Source organism: Pseudonaja textilis, chromosome 5 (assembly GCF_049901715.1).
Source record: "Pseudonaja textilis isolate UNSWEBS1 chromosome 5, rPseTex1.2, whole genome shotgun sequence".
In the NCBI taxonomy this organism is placed as follows: Eukaryota; Metazoa; Chordata; class Lepidosauria; order Squamata; family Elapidae; genus Pseudonaja; species Pseudonaja textilis.
In genome coordinates, this window is record NC_141994.1 from 41,393,627 (window position 1) to 41,413,549 (window position 19,923).

General features: G+C 37.2%; 1 protein-coding gene across 6 annotated transcripts in view; it reads left to right on the forward strand.

Annotated features, from left to right (window-relative positions):
- The window catches only part of VEZT (vezatin, adherens junctions transmembrane protein), a 31,808-nt gene that overhangs the window by 7,663 nt on the left and 4,222 nt on the right, over positions 1 to 19,923 (forward strand). For 2 of the 6 annotated variants that reach the window (XM_026698470.2, XM_087934603.1), the window contains exons 2-10: positions 1,584 to 1,718; positions 5,340 to 5,429; positions 6,512 to 6,687; positions 7,121 to 7,396; positions 10,894 to 11,043; positions 11,216 to 11,363; positions 12,713 to 13,044; positions 15,346 to 15,539; positions 19,617 to 19,717. In XM_026698470.2, the coding sequence (XP_026554255.2) occupies positions 1,584 to 1,718; positions 5,340 to 5,429; positions 6,512 to 6,687; positions 7,121 to 7,396; positions 10,894 to 11,043; positions 11,216 to 11,363; positions 12,713 to 13,044; positions 15,346 to 15,539; positions 19,617 to 19,717 (1,602 nt within the window). The remainder of the gene's footprint in view (positions 1 to 1,583; positions 1,719 to 5,339; positions 5,430 to 6,511; positions 6,688 to 7,120; positions 7,397 to 10,893; positions 11,044 to 11,215; positions 11,364 to 12,712; positions 13,045 to 15,345; positions 15,540 to 19,616; positions 19,718 to 19,923) is intronic. The other 4 variants (XM_026698478.2, XM_087934604.1, XM_026698488.2 and 1 more) reach the window with 3 other exon arrangements.

The window sequence follows — 19,923 nt, forward strand, 5'->3', positions numbered from 1 at the left end:
TGGAAATGAACTTGGGGAAATGAGGGAAAAGATGCTGCCTGGGAAACAGACAAGAGACCATGAGCCTCCAATGGCTTAATGGTTAAAGAAAAAAAAATTAGAAATGACCTGCCCTAATGGATCAAGCAGTTAAATGTAGCAGTGGGAAATTTTGTGCTTTTAGACTTGCAAGATTCTGTTAATGTAGCTGTACAATAAAGTAGATTTAACTCATCTACTGTGTTTCTCCAACAATATGCCCCCCCTCAATAGGAAGACCCAGCATGTTTTCTAGGCATAAAATGAAATTAAGCCCCTCCCCCCAAATTTAGGCCTAGTTTAAAGCATGCGAAATTGGGGGGGGAAGGCGGGGGGAACTTGCCATTAGAAGCGTTTCAGCTGCTTCTCGGGTGGGGGAGCTGCCTCTGTAACTTCTACGGTTCCCGCCATTGCTGCCACTGTTATTGGAGACGGTGCTGGCGAGAGAGGGACAGCTACAGTTCGGCCTGGGCGCTTGGAATGCAGGAACGGGCTGCACACTGGGACTTTTGCAAACTTGCAGAGCCTGAGGCTGGAGCACCAAGGGTAGCAGCAGCAGAGATGCTCGCTCAGCTCTTCTCACGCCCACCCAGCCGCTCGGGATTAAACCAAAACGCAGCGCGCGACGCTCCCAGGTGCCTCAAAATCTTTTTTTTTCCTGTTGTTACGGGGACAGGGGAAACACGGGAGTGACTCAGACACTGTTGTTGGAGATGGCGCTGGTGCGCGCGGGGGGAAGAAATTAATTCACCCCCGAAAAGACGTCCTAGCTGTTTTGGGGGCTCAAAAAAAAAAATAAGGCCCAGCCTTATTTTGTGAGAAACACGGTAGTCATGTTTGGATTACCTGGACAGGCTGACAAAGTCATAAATGCCTGCCTAATTTTTTTCACCTCTCTTTTGTACTTAAGAAAGCCTTTCCAAAGTTCTATGCACTTCTAAATCTCATCAGAGGAACTCCTCCTTCCAGGAATAGGTCTACAGGTAAGTCCTCAACTTATGACCATTCCAAAGTTATAACTGGTCCACTGCAACATTTCCACAGTCACATGATCAAAATTGAGGCACCTGACAACCATAATATATTTACAACAATTGCAGCATCCCAGGGTCATGTGACTGCCATTTGAGACCTTTCCAGAGTCTTCCAACAAACAAAATCAATGGGGGAAACTGGGTTCACTTAATATCCATGGGGGTCGCTTAATGACTTTAGGGAAAAAGTCATAAAACTGGGTGCATCACACTTAACAACTACATTGCTTCATGATGGATGTTCTGGTCCTAATTGTGGTCATAAATTGTGGACTACCTGTAGTTCCAATAGAGAACAGGTTTTCTTATACTTAAGCTGGATTCCCTTTATGTTTTTGCAAAACATGCAGTTGGCTTTTAAAGTAGCCTCACCAATGTCATTTCTTGACATTTTTGGCTCCATTTGCATTGCAAACAATGCATCCGATGTGTTTCATCTAATGTTTTGTAATATTTCAGTAAACTATAATTTCCAGGTCTTCTTTACAAACAAACTACTTATTTCTTTTTTCTTTTTTAATTTCATTTTAGAATTCACCGCTTTATCAGTACTTACAGGATCTGGGACATACTGATTTTGAAATATGCTCACCATTGTTGCAGAAGTCAGAAGAATGCACATCGAAAGAGGGACCAAAAGATATGGATGTAAGTGTCATTCAGGAGGTAGGTAGGTAGTGTTATACACTATATATAAAATCTGCTGTGAAAAATTTGATAACAAGTATCTGTTTAAAATTGCATTGTCCTTACATAACTTGCCCTATGTTTGCATGTAAATGCTTTTGGTGACATTGTGTATTTGTTGGCTAATGCCTTTGCTTTTGGATCTATTATGCCAGTTGTTCAGAATTTTAGGTTTTAAGGAGCTATTAAAGTAATAGACACTGTATTTTTGCCTGCTGTGTTTTGGGGTAGTTGCAGTAATTCGGAAGACACTTGCTACTTTTTCTTGTCTTATCCATGTTATTAGACCTTAATATTGTGTTTCTGTTTTCAGTTGTTCCAAGAGTTCTGTCTCATCTAGGAGATAGAGTTAAAGTGTGTTTTCTTCTTTGGCAGAAGCCAAAACATGAGAGATCAGTGATTTGAACCCCAAAGGGTGCATTTTATGGATGAAAGAGAAATATGGACTATTATGAAATGATAAGCAGCTCTACCAGTTTTCATAATTTTCTGTTCCAATTTGACTATTGTGCTATTTTCATTGCCTTAAGGCTCATAGTCCAAAAATAAAGGAAAGGAAAGGATGGATGGATGGAAAATAAAAAATCTCAGGTACCAAAGTGGTATTAAATCAGATTGGAATCATTAATTGGACTGGAATGCATGTGTGTAGAATGACGAAAAGGAAATGATGTTTCTGGAAAAGAAAAAATGTAGAAACTCCAACTGAATGTTCTAAAGAACTCTTGATAATTAGGTTCCTTGATGTAATTGTTCTTTTGAGAGTGATTGATCAGGGGTAGTTTCCTATATGTTTATATTGGAATTCATGAATCCTAAGCTTTGTTTGTAATTTGTATTTATTCTCTGGTTGGTGATGCAGTACAGTGCAGGAAGAAATGAAGTCTGCATGGGTTTGCCACATAACTAAGGTATCTTCATGGTACAAAATTACCCACAAAATTACTGGTTCTTAATTTCAGGTATTTTTTCCTGGGTTTTAGCATTACAGTTCCAAAACAGAAGTTCCCATGGATAATACAACCCCTGCAGGTTGCTGCTTTTGTTTTAAGCAAAATAGCAACTATACTTATCTTGTGAGACTTGGTCAGAAATCTGGAATCTAATTCCCTGTTATTTTCCTGTAAGTTAAAATAAGCTTATTGTTTACATCAAGTTCAGTCTGAAGGCTTTCATTTTAAAATACAGTATATATTTGGAGTAAAAACAAGGTCTGTTTATTTTAGTAGAGATAAGATGAGATGATGAAAATTCTGATGGATTGCATGAAAAAGAAGAGAATCAATCAATTCAGTTTAGTGGTTAAGATTCCAAGTAGAAACTGAGATCTGATCCCACCTTACTCTTATAATCCACCTGACGGACTATAGGTCCGTCACAATTTTCAGTTTCCTCTCCATTCTTAATCTGAAAGCATCAAGTTCTTTTCCTGAACTTCCCTCATTTTTCTTGGTGATTGCTAGATTTGCCCAGCTATTCATTTCCTTCTTTCCTTATGTGGAACTAGGTTTCACTCCTCTCCCCTCTTTTTTAGGCTTCTTCTCACTAAGTGGTTTGTTTATATGGCAACATTTATGGCATTTATGGCAACCACTAAGTGGTTTGTTTGTATGGCAACATTTATGGCAAAAAAGGTCTTGATATATGCTTTAATACAGTGTTTCATTTAAGCAGTTTAACCTAATATTGAATAATGCTAACATATTTAGTTCCTAATTATACTGTAGATAATAGAGTTAGTTAAGCTGGCATTCTCGAGTGGGATTTACTCCTCTGGACTAGCCATATATGATCATTTCCTTTCTTTCTTCAGCTTTTTCAAAGCTATCTGCATTGGGTAGATTTTTCCATGGCTGTACTTTTGTTCCTTCAATGCTACTTTAAATCTCTTTCCATTCACAATCAGTTAAAGAGACATTCCCCCTGGAAACAATAAACATTCAACAGGTTTGTTGGTCTGGTAGTCATTACATCTTTTTTTCTCTTCTATTTTCTTTTCTTTAAATTAAAAGTGACTTAGCTTCCTATAGGAAGTTATAAAAATCTTGCTATCTATCTACTCTTGGGATTTATTAACAGTGGAAAGTACAATATTTCTGGTTGGTTGGATAAGTTGCAAAAGTCATGGGCAACTACATATTATCACATCCCTTCTTTATAAAATGCGTTGGTTATGGTTAGAGTAGCAAAGTTCAGAATTGTTTTTAAAAACAATTGTCAAAGCCTCCCAATGGGAGATGGCTAAGGAGGAATGGATTCTACTTGTTGGATTAGCACCAGGAAGATCCAAGTGAAGTGCCCATTCTGGCAATCTGGCACAAATGCTTACTGCATGACTTTGAGCTAGATACTATCTCATAGCCCAACCTAACTCATTTGTTACGAGCAAAAAAAAAATGGATTAAGAATGAAATGTAGGCTGCCATGAGCTCTTGAGCAAAAGGCGGGATATAAGTCTAATAAATCATACATTGTACATAGGCCATCCTGTTGATTGACCATAAAGGTAAAAGCACTAGCAGGGGAAGTAGTGGAACAAATGAAACTTTTCTGTAGACTCTCATTGATAAATTCCTTTAGATGTATCTGACATTGGGTAGTGATATTTTGGGAATCTAGGCTCTAGGATTGATAGTGGAGTCATAGAACTGATGAGAGGGATCAAGGTCTGTTTCTCCCTTTTCAGCAGCATATCTACATACAAATTTAGCAGCCAAAATTGAACAACGCACTTACTGAGAGATGATGATGTTGGTCTGAGGCCCGCAGTTTTGCATCTTGGGCACTCTAAGATGTTGTTACCTGGCCCCTGTGATGATGAAGATTGTGAATCTGTGGTCAATGTTTTCTATAGACCATTACAGAATACAAAGTTGCACAAACCTGTCACGATTTCTGATGATTTGCAAAGGTTTGGAATACTTTGTGATGGGTGTTGAGAATAAGTCCTTCAGAAGTGTGGTGGCGGTGATTCTTACAAGGACATTTATGTATAGTATGGACAAGGTCTCCATAAAATAAATATACAATTTATGTGCATGAGTGCAACTTGTCTCACGCAGAAGACAAGAGGTATTCTTTTCCAAAAGAGTATGATTGGGAGACATGATCCGTGTATCTTTGTGTATGCATAAATAGAATACTTGTCATTATCCTTTCAATTTTAATTATATCTAAGGATGTCATTCCAAGATACATAAATAACTTAATAAGGGGGTAATCATTGGTATATATTGACAGAATATTGGCTTGGTGTATTTTCAAGTGCTAACTAGTTAACACATCATTCTAGAATAAGATTTTATGCATTAAAATGCTGGGTACTCTTATTGAATTGTAAAGCAGATTTATTAAAGTGCATAGATAATATATTAGTTTTTTTTAATGTACGATTTTATAAACACCACATTTAGTACTGTTTATAATTTTAAAAACTACTTGACTTGCTATACATTAACTTGGTGTGCTGCCAACAATCCATAAACTGATCTCTAATATGTTATGGCCTGCTTGCTTTAGAGTATGGTTTCTTTGAACTTGGTTTGAATGCAAATAATGTTTATATATTTAAGACTTCAGACAGTTTTTAATTCTTTACAGAAAGACATCCTGTCAAACCTATTTGAGAGGTTAAAAAGCTGGCTTCCTTTTTCCCTATATAAGAAAAGGCATGATATGTTTCATCAGTTGGTAAGCACCTGTTATTACCAGGTCACTTTCCTGTCAAACAATTCATCCATTTTCCTTAATATTTTTATATTTAATTTCCTTATGAAATATTTTCTCATTTTATTAAGCATTTGTTGATCATATGACATAGTATTCAAACGGAAATGTTTGGTGTTTAAATCTAAATAGAAGGTAATCTAGATGTGAGGGAACTTAAACTGCCTTAACTGCTTAGGAATCATTATTTTTATATGTGTTAGAAACATAAGTACTCATACAAATGAAGCTGCTAATAAGTATATCTTTTAATTTTTTGTTGTTTTTATTTTTGTTTTCAAAATAAATATGACATTAATACTAAAAACAGATCTTCATGTAAAAATCTTGCGAATTAAATTTAATCCAAAATTGATGTAAGAAGAGTAGCTTGCTGGCAATTGGTTCTCAGTCCTATTTCAAATAATCACTCCTACACATATTGCTATCTCTTGCCTCAGTTATTCTTTCCCACTCTGGAATGTTACCAATTGAGGAGACAAGCACTGTTAAAACAAAATGCTATCAGGTTACTGCCGGGTCCATAGTCTGTGCATCTCTTTTGAAGACTAGATCCTTGAAAATAAGTATCTGTTTCATTCATTTGAACAAATGAAAAACCCATCAGACAGGCTGAGAAGATCCAGAGCTGCTATAATCTTTGGCACAAATATTTGTGGCTCCTGATATAGTATTACTACACTAAGGGCAGAGCCTAAAAGCAGGAGGTGTACTAAGCTGGCATTTTCTTTCTAGCACCCAAACTCTATCTTTAACTGGTCGGTCAGAGACTTCAAATATTTGCTTCAAGAACTCACGAGTCTCTCAATTTTCCTCAACACAGACAGCTGCATGTTGCTTACTTTTTCTTCTTTCCCCCCATTCTTCTGTGCAAATTTAAAGTTATAAGCACTCTAGAAGATTATGAGTGATGGCTAAATTAAACATACATTGGTGGCATTGGTAGTATGTAATAAAAACAAAATTACAAATGATATAAGTTTAATGCTTGCTTTTGTGCATGAACATGGTGGGTTGATGTGTTTTTCTCTTCCCTCTGCTTTAAGGATGTTGGTTTTCGTTCAGAGTCACTCTGCACCATCCTGCAACAGGAAGTTCTGCTACAGGAGGATGTTGAACTGATTGAACTATTTGATCCTAGTATCCTGTCTGCAGGACAGCTCAAACAGCAGGAATATGGACATCTTCCAACATTATGCTCCCTAGCAACTCCTAATATGTGGTATTGACTTGAGCTACATACATGTTATGTGAACATATATATATTGTTAGAGGAAGTGTATTTGCATACATGACCTCCCAGCGAATAGAAGTATTATTTAGTTTGTTTTCTCTCTTTGTTTTATAGCTCATGATTTTGGTATTGGCTACATCTCTATGTATTCCTTGTTAATTTTCAGGAATATGTTTTGCTTTATCGTATTTTCCCAACAGGCAAATGACCTGAAGTTTAGACATCCTTCCCTGAAAAAAAATTAGAAACATTAAAATTCTAAATAGAAACATTGAGCAGAATGTAATATCTTCAGATCTTATGTTTCTATGTGTGAATTTGTTTTAAAATATAAACTTGGATCACTAATTATAAAAATAAGAATCAGAACTTTGAAAATCAAGCCATACTTAGATATGTCTTGTGTTGTTGTTTTTTGCAGGGATATTTCATTATTATTTCTCTTCATCAGCACACTGGTGACGATTCCTTCTTTATGGAGTGGATTCCTTGGGTCCATTTTGGGAGTAGTTTTCTTGGTTTACATAACTATGCGAGGTTTGGACATAACAAGGATTGCAAAGTTGCAAATGTCTCTTAAAAAATGTCATCTCCAACTAGAAGATATAGTGGTTAATTGCCGTGCCTTCACTAACCTTGTGAGGAAAGCATTGCGACTCATTCAAGAAACTGAAGTAATTTCCAGGGGATTTACTCTGTGAGTCTGAATTGATTTGCACCCATTTTTCAAATCTTAAGTTAATGAATGGTGAAGAAAATTTTCCTTTCAAATTCAATCTCAGATTTTAAAAATGTATGCAGTTTTATCTGATATAACAAGTGAATTCCTGGCCCTCACATCATGCATACTGTATGTGTAGAAAGATGATACAGTATTGTAACAAGGGCAAATTTATTGTTTGGCATCTTAACTTTTTACTAAACGGTGTAAACATTTCAGTCAAGGAGACTTGAATTAGTATCGTAACTGAGAGAGACAAGGAAGAGTAAATTCTTTGACTGCTGAAATGTGAATACCAAATGCAATATACACATAAAATTATATGTATGCCTCTTCCTAAAATTTATAGGACAGCATCTAACTACCTATTATGAAGTTTTAATAGACTAGGCTTAACTACAGATGTTTTCCATGTATGAATACACGCTAGTTTGTTTTTATATTAGCACACAAAAATGGAAATGTACATTTTTGATTATTGATTATTATAGATTACTTGACAGATTGAATCATCTATGAGTATTTCTCTATCCCTCCCCTCCCAATTTTTGGGAATTCATTTTTACAACAGGTTTTCCACAAGTATGTATTCTAATTAAATGGAAAAATTAACCTGTGAAATTCAAGTTTAAATTGAATGGTTCAAAACAACAGTTCTAATTTGTCAAATTCTTATACACTTCATACATATTTGATCACTTATTTTGAAGCACATGTAGACAATAAACTGTTGTTTGCCAGTTCAAATAACTTTGTTTAAAAATTGTAGATGTCTTCAGTTCTCAAATCATGGATAATAAATCTGCATTGCACTTACCAAATACACTTTTTCTTTTTAAATATTCAGGCTTGTATAAGGCTGCCTAGGTCCATTAGTGATAAAATAAATGTACAATTAAAAATGTTAACCCCACTGTTAACATGAGGTTTCAAAAAGTATAGCTGCAATATGAAAGAGATTCTTCTTTGTTGTCATTGAAAATTATTGTGGGAATACCATAAGAAGAGACATGTATGTTAACCCTAGTAAAATTGAAAGCCAATTTGGTCCAGTGCTTGAGGCACCAAGATAGAAACTAGAAGACTGAGTTCTAGTTCCGCCTTAAGTATGTAAGCCAGCAAGATGACTTTGGACCAATCACACTTTCTTAACTCACAATGTAAGATTAGGGTGACAAGCCAAGTCAATCAGTTCCTGTCACAACCAATGGATCAACACTTATTTGATCTGAAAAAAGTGGACCCTGCACTTGAAAAAAAAAAAAAACTGCTAGGAAGAAAAAAATGTCATAAGTTGATGCATATGTTTTAATTTTAAGACTCAAATATCATGAAATTTAAGCAATAGAAGCCCTCTATTTTGTTTCATATAAAAGTCTAGAAAATAATATTGCGCACAATAGTTTAAGAGAGGAACAGATTGCAAGCAATTGTTATAGAACAATATGGTATATGCTTGCTATGTTTTCATACAATATATAAATACTGCAAGTCTATGAAATAATATTTTTAAACTATTGCAATTAGTTTGAATATGGCATTCCTGTTTATATCTTCTACCTATATATATAAAAATGAAATACCACTCACACAGCATCATGAAATCTCCAGAACTGTAAAGCCTACAAACTGGAAATTTGGCCTGTATGTTCCCCTTGGCTTCTAGGTGCTCACTAAGAAAGGATTTTTCCAAATGACCACCAGAGCATTAGTATTTCGTATATTAACACGCTATGATGCTAAGGAGTTCCACTCCCCTTCCCCATCGGAAATGAAATCTGTTCCAACTACCAGTTGCTATTACCATAGTAACTTCATGTCCATTTGCACCACCTGAGAATACAGACAAGCCTCCAAGTTTCGTCAGCGACTCTCTAAAAGGATGCAGCAATGGAACAGAGAAAGGAAAGGAAAAGAAAGGATAAAAGGAAAGGAAAGGAGGAAAGACGGACAGGAAAGGAGGAAGGGAAAGAAAAAGTAAGGAAGGGGAAGGAGGACAGAAGGAAAGGAAGGGAAAGGAGGAAAGAAAGGGAAAGGAAAGGAAGAAAGGAAGGGAAAGGAAAGGAAAGAAGGAAAGGAGGATAGGAAGGGAAAGGAGGAAAGAAGGAAAGGGAAGGAAGGGAAGGGAAAAGAGGAAAAAGGAAAGGAAAGAAGGAAAGGGAAGGAAAGGAGGAAGGGAAGGGACAGGACAAAAGAAGGAAAGGAAAGAAGGGAAGGGACAGGAGGAAAGAAGGAAAGGAACAGAAGAAAGACAGAAAGGAAGGGAAAGGAAAGGAAGGAAGGAAAGGTAAGGAGGACAGGAAGGGAAAGGAGGAAAGAAGGAAAGGAAAGAAGGAAAGATAAGGAAAAGAAAGGAGGAAGGGAAGGGAAAGGAGGAAAGAAGGAAAGGAAGAAAGACAGATAGGAAGGGGAAGGAAGGAAAGGAAAGAAGGAAAGGTAAGGAAAAGAAAGGAGGAAGGGAAGGGACAGGAGGAAAGAAGGAAAGGAGGACAGGAAGAGAAAGGAGGAAAGAAGGGAAAGGAAGGGAAGGGAAGGGAAAGGAGGAAAGAAGGGAAGGAGGAAGGGAAGGGACAGGAGGAAAGAAGGAAAGGAAAGGAGGAAGGCCCAGGCTCTTTCATAGTCTGATTACAAAGTTTCGTCGCAAAGCACAGGTACCCAGCTAGTTGTAGAATAAACTCATTATTTCTTATGGTTATGTATTGAATTTTAAAATAGTGGTAGAATATTAGCTTATAATTCCATATATCTTTCACATTCCTTTTTTAAAAAAAATAATACGTTTAACTTCCAATGAATGATACTAATAGGCTTAACGTGGAAGTATGTTTTTCTCATGTTAAGAATGGTCTAACAAGGCAAACATGTTTATCCATACTTATATAAAAAGTAATTCTTGAAGGTAAAAATAAATATCTCAGAAGGAATAACTATGACAAGGAAGTATAAAAATATATACTTATTGAAAAAATCCATTTTGTTTTCATACATATAGAAAGGAAATTGAATCCAGTTTGATGCCTGACCCCAAAAGCTTTTACTTCCTATCTGAATCCTTTAGAAATTATTTTCAAATAGAAACAGTGTGCCTGTTTTAAAAGTAAATCCATTTTTTGTTTATTTGTATAGTTAATTTCATTATTTTAAGCATTGCCAAATAAATGTAAAGGCCATTTTGCAGTTTAGATCCAAATTAATAAGTCTTAAACTAAGAATTTCAGGACTGTTAATTTTACAGAATTGGAAAGAAGAAAGTAGAAATCCAAGCTCCGGTGCATTTTCATTTAAATTTTAATAGTCAATATTTTAGTAAATGGCTTATTTGCTACATAATATTTCAATTTGTAAATTGAAATAATATCTCAGGATACATGAAAATATATTCTATAAATTCAGAGAAAAGGGTGTATTATTGTTTTATATTTTTGTCATTCTTTAGGACATCTGTACAGTTGTATCACATTTTACTTTTCAAGTTTGCTTGACAGGGTTAGTGCTGCTTGCCCATATAATAAAGGTGGACAACATCCTTGTCAGCATCTGATTGGTCTTAGAAAAGCTGTGTATCGATCAGTAAGAGCCAACCTCAGAGCTTCAAGACTCGCTACCTTATATATGCTTAAACAATATCCTTTTAAAAGTAATAGATATCGGGGTGGAAATTAGTAAACCATGGTGATTGGCTGCTATGCAGGAAGAATATGGTAAATTGCCTAGGTTTTAATTAAAAGTTCTATGTTCCACCCTTTTTCTTAAAAGTTCATTTCAATTCTTTAACAACCTTAACACTAAGTAAACTTACCCACTGAATTCTGAGAGTGACAATGTCACAAACTACATATGTGTGGTGCCTTTTAAGGAGCTTGGTTTGGGATTAAATGAAGAACAAGTATCTGAAGAAGAAGCACACAACCTCACGGATGGCTTCAGCTTGCCTGCACTAAAGGTAATCTAGTATCATTTCAGTGATTATACCATCCACTATTCTATCATTGCTTTCAGCCTATAGAAGCTAAACAAAACAGAATGATCCTGAATTACACTATTATTTTAAAGTTTTAAATACATTAGGTTTATATGATTCTGTAACTTTCTTTGAATCTGTTTTTAGTTCATGCTAAGACATATTATAGCTTAGATCTGAATAAGCCTAATCATGACTCATGGCTATACTATGAGCAGGCATTCATGGTTTATTGTACTTATTATAATTTGGCAAGCCTAGTATTTTGAATCACACCATGAAACCAATCCATTCATTTCTTTCTTTAGCCTGTTACAAGTTCCTGATTTTCAAAACATTCTGAATAAGTCATGTAGGAATGTTTAAAATTTGTTGTCTATTCCAATTTACAAGAAGAACCTTTGGATGTACTCTGTTCACAATTAAACTGTTATAGCATACTGCATTTTGGGTGGATAAGTATTATTTTGGATGATTTTACTCTGAAAGAGTATTTTAATTTCCAATATAAATTGATACAAAAATAATTTTCCCCATGTTATTTGTACTATTGTACAAAAGGAACCCAGCATGTAAAATAAATTACAAATAATTTATAATATGTGCATTATTACCTAATTTTTATTATGTTTGTACAACTAGTCCTTGTGGTAGGACTGTTCATTCAGCAACCATTCAACATTATGATAGCACTGAACAAATGGTATTTACAACCGATCCCCAGCTATAATTTCAGCTGTTAACACCATCCCTGAGATCACATGATCACAATCTGGGGACTTGGCACCCACTGTATGATTACATCACTGCAAATTGTGATCACATGATCACTATGCCCGACAATCCCTTCCAACTTCCCACAGGCAATCATTGGGGAAGGCAGCAGGAAGTAAGAAGTCATAGTCATGCAAGGTGCTCATTTACAAACCTGCACTGTCCTTATTAAATAACAACAATCAGAACTGCCAGAATTGCTCACATGATCATTTGATGTGCTTTATTACCATATCATTTAGCAACAGCAGTTCTGAGCCCAAGTGCCCCCATAAAGGAGAGGACTACCAGTATATGGAAGTGTTAAATCTCTACCCCAAAAGAATTAGCCTTTTTGGGGGGGGGGAATAAAGTAGAGGGATCTGCATAGTTCTAATGGATAGATCAATATTTAATTCACGATAATTTATTTAGTTTAAATTATTTAAAATATTTTTAAATAATTTATATCTACCTCTCCCACCTTTCAAGATAATCAGTGTCATTCCTTTGCTTAAATATACTGTTCATGGGAAAATAGGGAAAATAGATAACAATTGATTCCTTTTGTTTCTTAGGTTTTATTTCAGCTTTGGGTCGGTCAAAGTTCTGAATTCTTTAGGCGACTACTTCTTCTGCTATCTCCCTCTAATGCATCTCTCAAGAGCCTGATTACACCAGAACGTTTGCCTCTTTGTATCTTTTCTGATATAATTCAAGGTCTACCACATGCTCATGCTGCTTGTTTAGAAGAACTTAAAAGGAGTTATGAATTTTACCGGTATTTTGAAACACATCATCAATCTTATCTGGAACGCCCAGTCAAAGCTAAACCAAAATCAGGATCACTAAGCCATCTCCACACTGCTGTGCGCAGTTTGCAACTCCATCTAAAAGCCTTACTGAATGAGTAAGTTAAATATAGGAATAATTTCTCAGAGTTAATAATTCTAGTTTTAGGGATTGTACTTTTAAAAATAACTCAATATCAATTTTTACCATGATTGGTGGAGATAGTTATTACTGTTACCTCTTTATTCTTATCATTCCAAATTAATCTAATTTTTTTTTTTCTATATGTGACAGTTGGGTGTAAAATGCTTAAGGAATTTGTTACTACTACCAATCAATTTCACCATAAATTGGAATTTCACTTAAGAAATACAAATGTAGTACTATTTTTGTTCAACCACTTTTCTGTGGTCAGATACATCAACAGTATGGTTCATATTAACCCTTCAGAATTATTATTGCCAGCCATTTTTATCCGCTTGTTTAGCAGGAACTGACAATGCAACTTTGTGCCTGCTACTTATAGATCAGTTCACTGAATTTAATAAAACTTTTTCTGAAATAATTCTATATCATGCAGTTATACATGTATCAACAATTATGTATATATAACATCTACAGTATAATGGCAGCATACCAGATTAGGAACCCAGAGATCATGGGTTCTAGTCCTGCCTTTTTTAGGCACAAAGCCAGTCACCCTTTCTCAGCCCTAATAAGAAAGCATTGATAAACCACTTAAAAAAATGTTGCCAAGAAACCTTTATAGACTTGTCCAGGCTGTCATGATGAGACAAGTCAGATTCAAAAACACAAAAATATGTTTTGATTATGTAGCTTTACTTTGTAGGGTTTAAAAATAAAAACATACTTTATATATGGCAAGTGTTACATTGCTCATCACTTTGTTGAACCCTCTCATTCACACAAAGTTGACCTAACAATTTAAAGAGATCAAGGATGTGAGATAAATCCTTATGCATAAAGGGAAACTCTGTGTGTGTGTGTGTGTATGTATGTATGTGTGTAGAGAGAGAGAGAGAGGTGTGGTGGCAAGAGAGAGAGAAAGATCTTAATTTTATTAGGAATGTAAGGACTTATCTTTAAACTTTCTGGAAAACCTAGGTTGTAATCAGATGAAGAGCAAAACTTGCTACTTTCAATCCTTGCAATAATTTTCATTTTTTGAACCTTCCAAGTACTTTTGTTATTATGTTCCATCACATTATTGTCAATTCTTAGCAATCATGTAGATAGATTTTATTCATGACAATCTAACCCTAAGTTTGCCTTTCATGTCTTTCAGTAATGCACCCACTGCCACTTTAACTAAGTCCATCCACCTTGCTGCTGGTTGTTCTACTTTTGCCTTCCACCTTTCTCACTATTAGAACTTCACCAGAGGTCTAGATATTTGGTTAATCGGGTGGGATAATTTGAGCCTCATTATTTGTGCCTCAAGTGAAAACTCTGGGTTAATTTGTTTGATGACCCATTGTTTAGTTTTCTTGGCTGTCCACAGTATTCTCAGGATCTTCCCTAACAGCAAAGTTAAAAAAAGTACCTACATGTCTCCTCAAAGTTTAACTTTCACTTTCATAGTGTCACAGGGAATACCATTGTTTGTACTGTTCAGATATTTGTCGATATAGACAAATCTGAATATTTTTTTCTAAGGCCTTCGTGGCTGCTCTATCAAATGCTCGTATGTGTATTTCTTTACTGCTTGTTCCTTACTGTTCATGACTTTTTTTTTATTAACATCTCCCTCTCTCCCCTCCCTCCCCCTCTCCCCCCTCTCTCTATATCTATCTGTCTATCTATTCTCTTCAGCCTTGCAATTATTTGAATTTATCAGTGTAGATTCTTCAGTTCTATGTAAAGAAAGACTTTAAGTCATGAGATTCTCTGTTCTTTGATGTTCTGGTTCTTTTTTCTGTGTTTGCATACCTTTTTTTCCTTAATAGGCTAATAACCTTGGTTTTGTAGGGACACGGTCGCTCAGTATCTAAGAAGTGTCTAAGTTTGTCAATCAGAAAGGTCGGCGGTTCAAATCTCTAGTACTGCGTAACAGAGTGAGCTCCTGTTACTTGTCCCAGCTTCTGCGAATCTAGCAGTTCGAAAGCATGTAAAAATGCAAGTAGGGACCACTTCAGTGGGAAGGTAACAGTGTTCCATGCACCTCTGACATTTAGTCATGCCAGACACATGACCACGGAGACATCTTCAGATAGCGCTGACTCTTTGGCTTTGTAACAGAGATGAGACAGTCTCCTAGAGCCGGAAATTACTAGCACATATGTGCAAGCGGAACCTTTACCTTAACCTTGGTTTACTGATCAAAACTATTTGTAATTTCCTCCCTGTTTTTTCTGAAATACTTGTATGAGATTATATTTTTTATTTTTTGTTTTTACAGAATGATAATTCTTGAGGATGAACTTGAGAAGGTTATGAATTCCAAGGAAAGCCCAGAATTAACTTGGGAGGCCTACCAAATTGCAGATCAAAAATTTAAATTGATTCAGCCTCATATGCATGCGAGCAATAGTTGTTGGGAAGAGGCTATTTCTCAGGTGGAAAAAATGATTCGAAGAAATTCTGATAAAAAAGGTATGCCATTTTCATGTGGTATGAAAATGCATATAACAAAAACTGAAGGTTTAGGACAGAGGAATCTGTAAAGCCACATTGTTTGGGTTAGATCTAAAAGGAAAGGTTCTCATTTCTGATGTATGTGCACAAAATGGATCATCTGACATTAGGATATAATTAAAGGCATTCACAGCGAATTTTCTATGCAGATAAAACTTTAAAATAGTAGTACTCATCTACTAATGGTCTAATCCTAGCTAAAATTTGTTTTGCGGCAATTGGGTTATAATTCAATAAGGCTTAATCTGAGGGAAAGAATAGAGTTCTGATTGATTAATTCTAACATGAGCTGTTCAGAGAATCCAGTAGTGGGAGGTGCTTCAATCTCTGCATGTCTAGGCTGGGCTTAATTTGTGGAACGCTCCTCCTCCTCCACGGAACTCCTCCCCAGCGTTCCCCAGTTTTTGCTCAGCCTCGTTGTGGGTAGGCAGTGCTTTTTGTTCTTCCTTGGCCGAAACAGGAGTATTACTCAGCAGGTTTGGATATAGTCCAGTTCGTTTTTTCAGGCTTTTAGCCTCCAAATCACTTTACGATCTCCCGACGTTAGCTCTCTCCATCTGGTCGTCGATCATTTGCATTTTCGGGCAGCGCTGTTTCATGCCCAAAGCGGCAGGCAGCTTCGGCATTGCTCCAAGCCCCCGCCATCTGCTTGTTCTACCCCCTGCCACTGTGATTCCGCATTGCCTTTCTCTATATCGGCAATAGCGGCATGGGCATTTTTGCTCTCATCTGAGTCGTATCGTTGAGTTTTCCCCTCAGAACACCGTCTTGGTGTGGAAAGCAGTAAGAATTCGTTCCACCCCTTCCCCCACCATTCCTTTTAGCCACAAGGAGAAGCCGTGGGAGGCATTTCCCCACGCGGCAGGAGTTTGTTGCTGGGAAGCATGCGCGCGCCAAAATAACGCCCATTGTTTTTGCCTTTACTTTTAAAAAAAACAACTGCGTGGCCATTTGTAACTCGAGCTGTGTGAGATAGTTTTCCTTCCCGATCAGAGGTTTTTCCTTCTGATAACCTAAGGAATTATTACACCTCGTTTTCTTATTAGATTCGAGGCCATCCGTGTATTATTGTTGGCTTAACCCTCACAGCCTTACCCAGTGGCACAACAGCGAGCACCATGGCCCATGTCCGCCTGTGCAGGGAAGCTGTTGAAGGCCTCTCTTTATTACCTTGGCCTTTCGGGCGTTCTTAATTTGGCTGTTTGGATATTCACTCTATCAAGCTGTTTCTCTATTAATTTAGATATATATTTCTATCTATATGTATGGCATTCGGCTTTGTTCGGGTATTTTCCCACGTCATAGTAGTTGTGCTTTTAAAGTTGTAGCAACATTTCAGCAGAATCTCATCGTCACTACAACTTTAAAAGCACAACTACTATGACGTGGGAAAATACCCGAACAAAGCCAAATGCCATACATGTAAGTACCCGCGAAAACTTAAGAAAACTTCTATCTATATCTATATACATATATTGGTGACTTTCATTCACTCCAACAATAATAATAATTATAATAATATTATTATTATTATTATTATTATTCAGTATTAATATCTTAATAAGGAAAGATATTATTACTGTGATATGACTCATATTATATATGCATATATCTTAATTAAAAAACAAAACAAAACAAGGGGATAAGATTATCAGGGCAACCGGTCCCTTCTTGGATCAGGCCCCTGGGCGTGCCAACCGCCTCAACAAGAGGCGGTCAGGACATTTGGACAGCCGGTGGTGGACCTCTTTGCTTCTCCCCTCAACGCTGAGCTCCTGAGATTTTTTTCCAGGTACCCCTCGCAAGGAGCGGAGAACTTCAATTCACTCCACTGTCGTTGGCCCCCAGGACTTCTGTATGCATTCCTGCCACTTCCACTGCTTCCCAAGGTCATCCAGAAACTGTTAGATGAGAGGGTGGAGCTGCTTCTAGTAGTTCCTTACTGGCCCAGACGGCCATGGTTTGCAGACCTCTGCAGTCTATCCATATCAACACCATGGAAAATTCCGCCAGACAGGGTCTTGCTAACCCAGGGACCCCTTCAACATCCAGACCCTCAGTGGTTGCACCTGACCGTCTGGAGGTTGAGTGGAGTCATCTGAAGAGCGAAAAGTTTTCCAACAGAGTTATCGCCACCATCCAAGCTGCCAGACACCCCTCAACAACTCGCATTTACAATGCCACATGGTCCAGTTTCTGCAAATGGTGTACCAAGTCTCGAATTGATCCTATCTCTTCATCTGTGGCTCAAACCCTAGAGTTCTTGCAAGAGGGACTTGACGAGATTATCACCTAATACGTTGAAAAGACAGGTGGCAGCCTTGGCATCAGTTCTCACTTGTGAAGGTCTTCTATCTCTTTCCCATCATCCACGCATACAGAGTTTCCTTCGAGGCGCCACAAATTTACGCCCTCCAGCGGTTATCCCACCTGGGACCTTAACAAGGTCCTCGTCGCGCTCACTAAGGGCCCTTTCGAACCCTTGAAATTGTCAAGGTTCCAATTTCTGACATATAAAGTAGTTTTCCTTGTAGCGATCACTTCTGCTCATCGTATTTCGGAACTTGCAGCTTTGTCTATCAGACAAGATCTTTGTGTTTTCCATTCTGACCGGCTGGTCCTTCGTCCTGATCCTATGTTTATTCCCAAAATTAACTCGGTTTTTCATAAGGCACAAGAGCTGATGCTTCCTAATTTTTGTCCCAGACCATTCCAAGGGTTTGAACTACAATGGCATAGGCTTGATGTGAGGCAAGCATTGTGAATATATATTAACTGCACAGCAACTTTCAGAAAAACGGAAGCCTTATTTGTGTCGTTTCAGCCCAACACTCAGGGATGCAAGGTCTCATCTTCTACAATAGGCCGTTGGCTACGGGCCGCGATAGCGAAAACGTATCACACTCAATCACTGCAGGTGCCCAGGGGCATAACAGCTCATTCAACAAGGAGGCCACACAGGCACCAATAACTGCAATTTGTTGAGCCGCAACCTGGGCCTCTCCATCACCATTCATTAGGCATTATAAAATAGATGCGTTTGCATCCGCTGAGGCCTCCTTTGGCAGAAGAGTTCTGCAACGGGTCCACAGGGACCAGGAGGGGTTTCCAGGCCAGATTGAGTCCCTTCCGTAGGACAGGCCAAGCTTTGGTATGTCCCACTACTGGATGCTCTGAACAGCTCATGGGAGAAAGAGCATTGGTACTTACCTGACATGCCCATTCTCTTTGAGCTGTGAAGAGCATCCAGCCCCACCCTTTTTCCGTCTGGGGTCCTGTTTCAGCCAACGTATTTGTTAGGGCATTGAGACCGAGGGCATTTATTTCTCTTGTCTTCGCCAAAACTGGGGAACGCTGGGAAGGAGTCGGAGCGTTCCACAAATTAAGCCCAGCCTAGACATGCAGAGACTGAAGCACCTCCCACTACTGGATGCTCTTCACAGCTTAAAGAGAGTGGGCGTGTCAGGTAAGTACCAACGCCCTTTTTAAGTTCAATTGAATATTTGTACTCTGGTCAGCTCAGATGATAAAGTTAAATTGACATTTGCTACAGATGTCAATTTGAATGGTATTTTGCTACTTTCCAAACCAATTTATTAATATTTCTGTACCAATAAATACGAATCTTGCATTTACCATACTCCTGCAGTAATAGATTTGCTTAATTAGGCTGTTCTTAACTGAAAGTTACTAAAACATAATACACACAAATATTTGATCATGTATGGAGCCCATTATTCACTTGAATCACAATTCAGCCAGGAAGACCAATTTAAAACCAAACTGGAATATTAAATATAATACAGCCGTTTGAAAAAGCTTTCCTGGCTTTAGGTAGTTTCTGGACCAAATCTAACTAAAAGGTTCTAATTCTGATTACATTGAAAAACTGGAATAAAACAGTAGGTATAGATTGTAATAAACAAAACTGATGAACCAATATGACTAAAACTGATCATAATATATCCTTAAGAAAATCTTTCTACATTATTATTCCAAATATTCCAATCTTATGATATACCTTTTTACCTCCAGGTAAACCTGAACCATTTTGTGAAAACAAGCATTGCCCTACTGTACCTTTAATGCAGCCGACTGTGCATATAGAAGACAAAGACCCTGTTCCTGAAGAACAGGTAATCATAGTATAGAACTTTAGAAAGGTTTTATTCACAAAATAAAATGTAGAGATTATTCTTCATGCATTCAGATAGGAAAATCATTATTAATAACTGCTACAATTTTTTGCAACAAATTCTTTGTTTTTTAGGGGAGGAGGAATTAAGTGGGTTATCAATAGAGTGCATATTTGTCAGTTTGCATCCTATCGTTCTATTCAATT